Source organism: Caenorhabditis elegans, chromosome III (genome assembly GCF_000002985.6).
Source record: "Caenorhabditis elegans chromosome III".
In the NCBI taxonomy this organism is placed as follows: Eukaryota; Metazoa; Nematoda; class Chromadorea; order Rhabditida; family Rhabditidae; genus Caenorhabditis; species Caenorhabditis elegans.
The window spans coordinates 4,272,504-4,284,135 of record NC_003281.10 but is presented as its reverse complement, the minus strand read 5'-3'; the positions used below and the strand labels follow the sequence as shown (position 1 = coordinate 4,284,135).

At 40.3% G+C, this 11,632-nt stretch overlaps 1 protein-coding gene and 1 non-coding gene across 17 annotated transcripts; one reads left to right on the top strand and one right to left on the bottom strand.

Moving 5' to 3' along the window:
• Nucleotides 1-515: 515 nt before the first annotated feature.
• 21ur-13313 lies at nt 516-536 on the bottom strand. Its single transcript, NR_052231.1, has one exon.
• Nucleotides 537-3,911: 3,375 nt separating this feature from the next.
• On the top strand, nt 3,912-7,940 carry sup-26 (RRM domain-containing protein; the record flags this gene model as incomplete). 16 transcript variants are annotated; one of them, NM_001267971.4, is made up of 6 exons in its annotated part: nt 3,912-4,018; nt 4,877-5,003; nt 5,089-5,202; nt 5,344-5,850; nt 6,032-6,331; nt 6,765-7,940. In NM_001267971.4, the coding sequence occupies 5 exons, from the start codon at nt 4,878-4,880 to the stop codon at nt 6,780-6,782; spliced, it is 1,065 nt and encodes a 354-aa protein (NP_001254900.1). The 16 variants fall into 16 exon arrangements, with proteins under 16 accessions (NP_001254900.1, NP_001367243.1, NP_001379516.1 ...); NM_001381832.2 differs by having other exon boundaries at nt 3,917-4,018; nt 5,089-5,280; nt 5,344-5,928; nt 6,765-7,939; NM_001393318.1 differs by having other exon boundaries at nt 3,917-4,018; nt 4,663-5,003; nt 5,089-5,280; nt 6,765-7,937.
• Nucleotides 7,941-11,632: the final 3,692 nt, after the last annotated feature.

Here is an 11,632-nt window from a genome sequence, read left to right as displayed (position 1 = left end):
CTGTCACATTCGCTTATTACAATCCCTGTTCTAGTATATAAAGAAAATCCCCTAAAGACAGAACCTTCCTATTTTCCCTACTAAACTTGCACTCTACTTTGACGGCTTATATCTCGATTTTCTTAAATTTTACCAAAAAATGTTTCACTAACAAAATACAGACAAATATTTTGCGCGTATTTTGTCAATTTACAATTTCTTTATAAAACTAAAGAAAACCGAGATATAAGTTGTCAAATTGAAGCAAGAGGGTGCAAGTCTGACAGTAAAAGTGCGGTATGCCAAAAAGTGACACTTACTCAGTTCTGATATATAACAATTTTGGAAAGCAACATAAAACGACATTTTTCTATAAGAGTTTCATATTTAAGTTTCTCTAATTAATTGCACGGCTTCGTTCCTGCAGTTATTTTCAACATTTCTCAAAAATACAAGTTTTCGGTAATTTGGCAATTTACTAAAACTTTGACTGAAAAATTTGAACTATCTAAAACATATGTTATTTAGGTATGCTTTCTTCATGACTCATTTGAAGAATATTTTGACAAAATTAAACTAATTAAATTATCTCCCTGGACCCGATAAAAATTCTTCCACTTTCCAAAAGTTCTTGATATCTTCAAAATCTTGTTTTCTTCTATTATCTCTTGAGATGCCATTTCCGTTGGAGCTAGAGTAAGTCAAAGAGTGAGAAGAGAAGTGAATCGATCAAAATCGAGGTTTCCCCTCCGTACCACCTGTTCCTTTGAAATGCGACCCCGTAAAATGCCTCCCATTTTTTCGTGCGGGAGGCAAGACAACTGCCAGCTCTTCCGATTTTATGAAGAGTCCTTTAGAGCTTTTGGTGTAGATACTCTGTTCAGTTGAAGAGAGAGAGAGAAGTAGTCTCTAGTGGGATGAGGTCAAATGCATGATCCTTCAACTTTCTGTTATTTGCTAGAAAACGCACGTGTAGTGAAACTTTAGCCTACAACGTTTTGCAGGACTGAACTGCATTCCTGTTCACAATTTTCTGATTTTTACAGTATTGGCTCCAAAATTTATGCGTTTTTGGTTGTTGGTAAATAAAAAAAAATTTTCAATAGAGCATAACTCAAAAACTGATGTTTTGTAAAAAATTTTTTTTTCAGATCATAACTTTGTCTAAATTTTTGCAGTTGAATTTCTATTTTTAAAAAATTATAAAAAAGTGAAATTCACAGCTACAGTAACCTCAAAGGTGCATAACCCAAATTTCACACATATTTCGTGGTGAGACCGCATACATTCATTCTACAGTACCCCTAAAACACAGTAACTTGACAACAATTTTTATTCTTTGATTGCACCCTCTACCCTTTCTTAAAGTTCCGGGTTCAGAACTTTGCGGGAAACTGGGTCAATCTACAGTAACCGGAAGTTCTTTTAGTGGGCGGAGCTAGTGCCCGCGCACGTGCTTTCAGAATTTAATCTCGAATAAGGAAGAAGTGCTTCTTTTTTGAAATCTCATTTCTAATTATATAATGTTGACCCTCAACAATCCCTGTACTTTTCATAGCTTCCTTTTTTCTCAAAAAAATTCAAACTTCCTCGCATTCTTCCCTACTGATTTATGGCCTTCTTCGCGCCCACCCAACCACACTGGGTGGTCATGGCGCCCCACCCTCTTGGCATTCTGCCAACTTTCCGATGTGTGTGTGTGTTTGCTTCTCTCTTTTCCCCGCAAGCGGCGGCCGTCGTCCGCCCCAATTTGCCCCATCATTGCGTTGGTCATTGCCGCGACGCGTGGCCGCTTCGCACGTCATAGAAAGCGCGCGACTCGCGGAGACGCGGACGGTTAGATGGATGCCCGGCAGCTCTCCGCGTTTAACCTACTCTCTACCTCCTCCTTCTCATCTTCTTCGTTTCCCAATACATTCACTGTCCGTCGTCGTCCCCGTCCAATCCAACAAACAACTCGTGATCAGTGGGACTTCCCCCTCCTCTCCTGCCTCTCCTTCTCTTACGTAGGACACGCCGTGTCCATATGCCTTGGCATCGGTCCAAGCTCCGCCCACACTCACGGCGTCTACGTCTCTCTTGGCCGTCATGCTCTGTTCTCCTCTCATCTTGCGTTCTTACTCGCCACTTTTTTTTTCAACTTGGCACCCTGCCAGCCCAGGCTAGACTCTCCTTTTCGAGAGTCAGAGAATGTGACGAAACTTCTATCGATTTTTAGTTTTAAAATTTTTGGAACATGGGGGGGAGGGGCGGGGCTTAGGAGCGTGTGAAGCAGAGAGACAGAGAAAATGAATACTGATACAGTTGAGCTTAGATACCGTAGTATTTTCGTGGTGAGACCTTAGTGGTATACAGTAAGACACACAGTACAGTAGGTATTATCCAAACTTCCTAAGTCTCCTGGGTAGCTATTTCGTACGTAGTCTTTTTCGTACGTACAGTAAAACGATTTCTGTCCTGCAGTATCTACAGTAGGGTGGCGCACTTTTAATTTGATCCTCAATAGGCATAGCTAGAAAACCTGGGAACCTTGGGAACCGTGGGCGCTAGGCTGCACCATATCTACCGTAGTGTGGCGCGCCTTTAAACTGGTCTCGGATAGGCTGAGCTCGTGTACTTGTGAACTTGAAGACTAAACCCAGAAGCCTAACGGTAGATCAAGTCGAGGTTTGACTGATTCTAGATCCTAAAGGTCTCAGCTGTAGGCGCAGAGGTTCTGGAACCCTAGAAATCTGCGCCACAGTGCGCCTCTCAAGCCACAGTTCGATCGTTACCAAAAGTCGAGATCGAACCTTAGCTGGCTCAACTTGACTTAGATTAGCTAGCTCGCAGAGCCTAAAAACATTTCTTATCCGATCTATCTGATCTTAGATCCTAGAAACCCTGCCCTCACCTAGCTTATTCTAAACCGCCCAAGTTCCCTGGATCCTCTGTTTCCTTCGATTCCACTCCTTCCGATCCTCGTTCATTCCATCCTATAACTGTATGTCCTTGACGGATTGACAGAGGCAGCAGTAGGCAGTAGCATCATTCCTTCTCCCGTCCACTCTGTGGGAGTGAGTGAGTGAGGAGGGGTGGTGGTGGTGTGCAACGAGCGACGGGCAGGGTCGACCTCCCGAGTGGACCGCTCTCTCCCTTACGCGAGCGCGCTCACATAGTCGTCCTCTCTGCTCACTCTTTTGAATCCACACACTCACGTGTTTTTTTGTATTTAGTTTGATCTCGCGTCACTTTTTAGGGCGGCCCCTCGCTCGCTCGTCACCCATCCACCAAACGGTGTCCACCCGCTCATTCACCCAACAGTCACCCAACAGACCACCCTTGTTTCTCTTGATTTCTCTGTTACTTCTCTCATTCTCTTTGCATCTTTTCATCTCTCTATCTTTCTTTTCAACGGAGCTTCTGATCTTTGATGTCTTAAGACATCCCGTCAGTACCCTCCAACAACGTTCAGAGTCAACCGCTTCTTTTTGCACTCTTGCGAACTTTTGTATAGTTGATGAATCACATGATTCATCACCTCTCTCTCTTTTGTGAATGTTACTCATGTATTGTAATTTTTTATGAATATGTTGCTACAGTACCATTCTACCGTAGTAAAAATCCCATTCCAAAAGGTTCCCAATTTATTTTGTTTTTCAGTTTTCTTTTCTTGTCGATCCCTGACGGCGTCCGCGCGCACGGCGTCCGTCGCCGGTCAAGGCTGGATGTCTAGACTCTCTTCGGATCCCATGTTCTTTCGTCAATCTTTGACTGTTTTTTATCCGTCCTTGTTTGGGTCATTCTCTTCATTCTCCTTTCTTCTTCCTCCCTTCGTTTTCTCTTCTCTTTGACAAAAGTTTTCATGATCTTATCTATTGCCCAGGTTTCTCATCCGTTCGATTTTGAAATTTTTGTGGTTTGAAAACTTGGAAAAAAAATAATCAAAAATTGTTACAGAGCACATTGCTTTCGAACGGCCCATCTACCGTCTTCACTTAACCATCTACTCTCTTAATAACCAACCCAAAGATCAATAAAACTATCAAGAACCAAGAAGGTATGTTATCTAAATATTGTTGTTCTTGCACTACTACTACCACTTTTCTATCTTTGTGTATCTGTCCTTTTCTCTTTTTCTCTTTCTCTGAATCATTTTTTGTACCATTATTCGAGCTCAAGGTCTATATTAAGAATTTATCAGGTCATGAGAATACCTTTCGCAAAATGCTCTTTTGCAAAATGCTATCTCCACCAAATGCTCTTTTGCGCCTGAAAGTAGACTCTCATTATCTGATGGTTTCTTAATAAGTATATACATAGTTAATTTTCTATGTGAAGTTTCCATGGTGCCCCCTTGAGATTGGGCTTTACATTAGAGATACCAAATTCCCTCTATTAGTATTGGACCCCGCTATTTCACTTTGAAAAGTTATATCTTCGTTTATTTTGAAGTTATCAATTAACCTTCATCTACAAAATTATAGAAAAAGAGTTAAAAATTTTTTGTCAGTTGACAATTTTTGTATAGAACAAACGATGACTGAGATATAAGCTACTGAGATATACATATAACTATCTGGTGCAACTCTAATAGAGGAAATGTGGTATGAGGCCCAATTCAGGTGTTTTTCTTCTTCCTATTTCTCTTTCCTTGTCCTTTCCTGAATATCGCTTCTCACTGTTGTTCTGTGGTGTTTGCAGCACGGCTTCACTCGATGCCGCCGACTGCCCAGAACTCGCAACAACCGTATCCGAGAAGCGATAAAGCGGGTGGCCATCTCCTCCACTATTCATCTTCATCACATCAACACCAAAATCATCAGCATTATCACTCATCCTCATCAAACCAACAGTTTAATCGTCCTCCTCCTCCACCTCATAATTCTCAACATCATCATCATCATAATAATTCAAGAATGAACGCATCTTCGGCTCCACAACAACAACAGCAACAACAGCAGCCACAACAAGGGCAAGCTCCCCAGCAACAACAACAGGGACCACCACAACATCAATATCAACAACAACGCCCATTCCATGGAGTAAGTTCATTTGTACTTTTGTAGTTTCTGGGCTTCTTCTCAAGCTTCATCAAGCTTCCCAATAACCTTCTGAACTCTCTTTCAGCGTGTCCAAAACCATATGAGAGGAAGCGGACCGTTTGGAAACAGCAACGGCTATGGTCGTTACACAGCTCCACGTGGTGACCAGCAGCATCACGACTCGACTCCTTTGAGCTCGGTGAGTTCGCGTCGAGTTCCTCTTCCACCCACTTCACAGCATCGTGCCTCATCCAATTTCAACACTACTCCCAGTTCTGTACGGCAAACCTCTCCCCACACGCATTCGGTGCCGTTAATCTGACCCGATTCTTTGTTTCAGACTAATCTCTACATTCGCGGTCTCATGCCAAACACCAACGATGATCTCCTTCGTGAAATGTGCTCCAAGTACGGAAACATTGCATCGACCAAAGCTATTATGGATAAAGCAACCAACAATTGCAAGGGATACGGATTTGTTGACTTTGAATCTCCACAAGCCGCTGCTGCAGCAGTTGACGGGCTCAACACTGAAGGAGTTCAAGCACAAATGGCAAAGCTTCAACAACAAGAGCAAGATCCAACCAACTTGTACATTGCCAACTTGCCATTGGACTTCACCGAACAAATGCTCGAGACTGAGCTCAACAAGTTTGGAATGGTGATCTCTACACGTATTCTTCGTACTCCAGACAATCAGTCGCGTGGAGTCGGATTCGCCAGAATGGATTCGAAGGAAAAGTGCGAAGTTATCATTTCTGCGTTGAATGGTGGTCGCTTCGATACTATGTCAAAGGAAGGTCCAGCCCTGCTCATTAAGCAAGCCGATACCGGCAGGAAGAGTAAGGTTGGTAGTACATCACGCCACCCCTCATTTCAACAGTTTAGCTCTCTGGGCGGACCGACGGCGTTTTTGAATGGCCAGGTAGGGACAATTTGCGAATTTTCGATGTGTCCGCCCGGAGACCCCCTTGCCCCATTAGATCCGCAAGCTTTTAGAATTATATTAAAATTAATTTCAATTTCAGCACTCGATGAACAATCCTGAAATGCTCCAGCGAATGCAATATCCACAAGTCTATCAATCGTACTATGGATACCATCCAGCTGCAGTCTACCAACAACACTATGACGTTAACTCGTTGGCTTCACAGATGGGCGGTATGCATGTCGGTGGTGGAAATCCACAGGCGAATGGTGGAGGTGACATGTATGGAGCACATATGTACGGACAGAATGCCGGTGGACAAGGTGGACAAGGAGTCGGACAAGGCGGACAGGGTGGGAATCAACAGTTTTACAACCCGAATAATGGACGCAACAAAAAGGTGTGTGGCGTTTTGTGGAGAAGCTTGGGACCTCTGTAAGCTGTATTTCCACGGCTTACAGAGATCAAGCTGAAAAGTAGGATGTGATGTAATCCTCTAGGACTATAAATGTCGATTTCACAAAATTTAAAAAAACTTAGATGATTTTTCAACTTCTCTACTTTGCCGGCTTATATCTCGGTTGTCTTTAGTTTTCTCACAATTTTGTTAACTGAACATTTTTGGATGAAACTTTAGACAACCAAGATATGAGCCGGGGGTACAAGCTTTATTTTGGAAACATTTCAATTTTCGAATCAAATTTCAATGAACGTAAATTCCGAGAGGATTACACAGAACCATACCCTTGTGAGGTTCTAAGTGTTCCAAGAGGTGGCGAATCCTCTTCTAGACTCTAGCCAATCAGCAGAATCCTAAAATTTAGTATTTCCAGCCGATGAATCCACAATAAATGGACAGGACAACGTCTTCACTCCACTTCTTCTTTCGTCTCTAAACCTCTTCTCTCTCTCAATCCTTTCCAACCAATCATCTCTACAAAAAAAGACACAGTGTGCTGCCGCGCGCGCCGCAATCAATACCCATGTTCATATTGTTAGCCCGCTCCCCGATCCACAAAACCTTCTTCTTTTTCTCAATCCAAAAACTATCGTTCCATTCTGAAAACTCATCATCACCAGTTTAAAAATTGTTTTGTTTTTCTTCCCCTCCCGAAATCTCTATACCTCTCCTTTTCTACCACGTTGTTAGGCGAACAATCTCTCGAAGCGAAGATGATCATGTTTTTTTAATTAAAAAATGATGATGGGTTTGCAAGAGTCTCTCTTTTAACCGTTTCATGAAACAAACTGAAGACACAACAAGCGAACATACACACTGGTTTTTCCTTTTTGTTTATTGATTTCTTTTAAGTTAACAGCACATACACTCTGCGTCTCTCTCTCTCTCTCCCTCTCTATCTCTATGGTCTAACTATCAGATCAGAACTATTTAAACCTTATGAATCGATCACCCCCAGACACCTCTAATTTAAATGTTTAAATGTTCTTTTGACTGGTTTCAAATGCTCATTTCCTCCCTTCTTTTTTCTCTTTTCCTCTTGAAACGAACATCTCCCCACATGTACATAGACCCCCCCCCCCAAAAGTTTCTTAAATTGTTGTTTGACTGGACTCTTAGGAACCTATTCAGACACATACTCCATCCCTTACACCTCTTGTTGATTGACCTTTGTTTTGTTTTGTTGTTCCTGGGTCTTTTGAACCCCTCAATAACCGCGAAACTTTTAAGCTTCTCCTCTCTCTCTCCCTCACTCATTCTCCTTTCCTCGCCCGGTGACACCGTTCCGTCATCGTCGAGTACGTCTACAGCAGCAGCAGCTCGAAGAGCTCCGGAATCCGTGAGCTCTCTCTCTCTTTGTTCTTTCTAACCATTTCAATGGCAATCACATTCTCCCCCACCAACCCCCTGACTTTCTCTAAACTGTTCGTTCGTTCCCACCCCACCACTTCTCCACCCCCAAATTGTTTTTCTTTCCGAAATTCGTTTTCCAACAAATTCTGATGAGCAAGAATGATGTAAATAAATGATTCCAGAGATTTTATAATTCAAGTGTTATTGTTTATTTTTACACAGAAAAAAAATCTGAAAATGCTGAAAGTTTGAGAGAATATTTACTGGAATTTTTAAAATTGAAGTTGGAAAAATGAGGATTTTGCATTAAAATACCAAAAATAGTCTGAAGTTCAGAAATACCACAAAATAATTTTTTAAAGCGAGAAAGAATGACAAAAAGTCCCCTAAACCCGTTTTTTCTGAGATTTTGCCTAAATTTTCAGTTTGAACTCCCTCCAAAATATTAAGTCATGTCCATTTTTAAACCAATCAGCGCCTTCGAACCTGATTGGCTGAAATATGGGTGGAGCGAATCGCTGATTGGTCTTGCAGTTTTCATTATGGAGGAAATTCAACTTGTCAAAGTTGTTGAATCTCGTTTTTTTCTGTATTCAAGATTATTATACATTTTTAAATTTTGAGTGCAATTTTCTTTAGACACCAAAACAGTATACTATACTTCAAATAATTTTTTATGTGTGATCTTTTGATTTTACTATCTCCGTAGTTTTCGTAATCTTGCCTGAAACATTTCTCATAATTTTGTCAATATTTTGACAGATGGAAATTTTTTCTTATCTATTCGGAGATTAAATCATTAGAATCAGAAGATCAACTACGGTTTTGGTGTATGGTAAAATACACTTTTACATTATTTTGGGAGAATGCTTTTCTAAAATATAAGTATAAGAGAAGTGCCAAGAGCCTACCGTAACCGCTCTGATTGGGGTTAGCCTTTATCTGAAATATTTGGAGAGCTTCAAAAAATTTCGACTGAGAAGTCCTTCGAACTGGGTGTTCTGGTCCTGAAAACTTAATTTAAAAAGGGCCTTCCTTTTCTAAAACTGCTCGCAATCTATCACTTGAACATTCGGATGCAAATACTAGAAAAATACGATATCTAGGGTTTATTGAATTGCCATGATAGAAATTTCATTATTTTCAATTTATTTCAGCCTTTTTAGTGTGATGAGACTGTGTGGAATACTCGCTGTAAGCTGAAAAACGCGTCGATTCAAATAACCTCATAACGAAGCTCTAACTACAGTACTTCTTTTTTTGAAGGAAGTTAACAAAAGCGTTTACTGAACCGTGTTCTTGTAACAGTGACAGGTAATCCGTTCTCTACTGTGCGGGCTGTTTTCACCTTTTCCCAGTTTTCCACCATTAGCTGCTCAAAATGGATTACTGTAACCGATCTAATTGACCAAACAACAAGATTAAGATTCTTTTCATGTACCTGATGTCACCAGAAAATGACAGATCTATGTATGAATGGGGAATGCTACATTACCACCCCACCACTACCACCAATCGCTCTCACACCAACAAACCACACCACCACTTGATAGGATCAAAAGAATTCCGAGTGAAATAGTATGCAGTGGCACGGAGACACAGACAACGTCGTGTCAACGAAATTCCCGAGGTGTGCAACGGGAGGAAACGGCACCAAGTGGTGGGAAGAAGGAGAAGAAGGGTGCCTTGTAGATAAGATCCTTTTCACGTGAACAACATATGAATTTGTACAGGTGTTCCTTCTCTAAATTGTAGTCAAATGAGTCTCTAGATTACAGGGGTCGGAAGTTTGGATTAGGGGGAGGTGGTTTTTGAGCAAACTTTTCTGAACTTTGAAAAAAAAGTGACCACGTGATTGATAATTTCTCAGCAGCCCATTCCAAAACCTACATTTTATATATTTTTTTTAACGATAAAAAAATCTACCGCAGTCATGGCTGAATGGGCTAGTCATTTATTACAAAATAAATAAAACAGGTTACAAAACTCACAAGCAAACTAAATTTCCAATTGACTTTTGAGGGCATTGGTTTTTTTTCACACGTCTCACTTTTTTCCAGTTTTCAAGTGAGGTAAACAAAAGTGAAAAACTTCAAATATTTCCAGTTCTTTTACGGGAATTTTCCCACCAAGGATCGCTGATAAATTCGTTTCCACAGTTTGATTGTATATTTAATTGGGGATGCGACAACTACAATAAATTTAAAAAAAAAGATTTCTCATAAAAAATAATTTAATGTTGTAAGGTGGCAGGTAAGAGGTATGCATGCAAGCAAGCAGGGGTGAGGCATGCATTCGGTAGACATGAAGTAAGAATGTAGATAGGCATGATGATGATCTGTAAGCAGGTGGGTGTGTGAAAAGTAGGAACATTGGTGGGCACGTAGGCAGTCGTGAACGTGTGTCAGCATGAGATGGACCTGTAGGCAACAACATATGGTATTCATGTGCAAAAGAAGTCAGATAAGAAAATGATGGCTGAATGTTAACTGACTTGTATGCTTTTTTATTAAAATTATGAATGAAGTGACTAGTGTTCATCAGTGTGTTTTCTCATTGAAAACTATTTAACAAAGGCCAAGTCTATCAAAAATCATAAATTTCGACTTGAATATTGGAATATTTCTTATTTCGGTCTAGATTGATTTCGCTATAAAATAGTTGACGAACTTTAGATATTGGGATCTTTATAATGTAAGACAAAAATGGCCCACGTGGATTTTTTTGAAATCAAAGGGAGTGCTCCAAACTACCTCCCACCACACCGTCGTAGGAGACAAGAGAGCCCTGGAGTCGGATAGCAATTTTGATTTATAAAAAAGTTATTTTTAACTTTACGATCGAGCATAATGTTCATTTTGAGTTCTGAAAAAAAATTAGAAGTGTTTTTACAAGTTTTAAAAGACTTAACAGAACATAGTTGTCGACGAAGCTGAAATGCTAGATTCTCCGGTTTTTACAAGTTTTTCCTAATTTGAAATCAATCAGTAGGTATGAGTTCAATAAGAATCCAATAGAAAAACATCCAAAATATTTACACCCTTCATATTCAAAAGAACTGATTTTTAAAGGTTTTGATCGAAACTTCTTTTTTTCTGAAGCATATGGCAAGTTCAAACCTCTTCAATTCTATGAAATTCTCTGTTTCTAAAAAAATAATGCAATTTTTCAGTGTTCGTATTTTTCCAATTAACAATTAAAAACACCAGCAAAAGCTGAAGAGAACCACCCAGTAACATGCATTCAAATTGTTCCTGTGCTCCGTCACGTGCACATCACGGGTCGCTTCAGGTGGGATTTGGCAACGACAAAGACGATTTGGATTAATGAGCAACTGAGCAATCTACACACAAAATGACCATAGCTCAATAACAAACAGACCTCCATCAGATGACGTCATGTCATAAATCTAGTGTACAGTGCACAAAAGAAAGCAGGCGAGATTTGATGACGTGTGACGACGAATCTGCCAATTGCCACGATAATTAGACATATGTAATACTGTCAGGGACTCAAGAAAAAGTGAATATAACTAAAGTTATATTTCCGGTGGCATTTCGGTTCGAGAATGAGTAAAAACTAGGGATATTGGGCCGTTTTTATTTTTGGGAAAGTCTTCGTTTTTTGTGGAAACCAAGTTATTCATAATTTTGGCGAATATCGGGTGCTATCGGGAAACAGTGGGGGAATTATTCGAAATGATTCGGAAAATATTTAACTTTCAGGAAATACGTTAGTCTATCGCTTGAACCTTCTATTGTAGGCAAATTTTCAGGCTTACGTTTTTGCCTACCGTGGATATTGGTTCAATAGTTTTCTTGTAGAAAACATTTTTACAAACCGCTGAGACCATATAAAATCCTTCACATATTCTTCTAGAGTTTATAG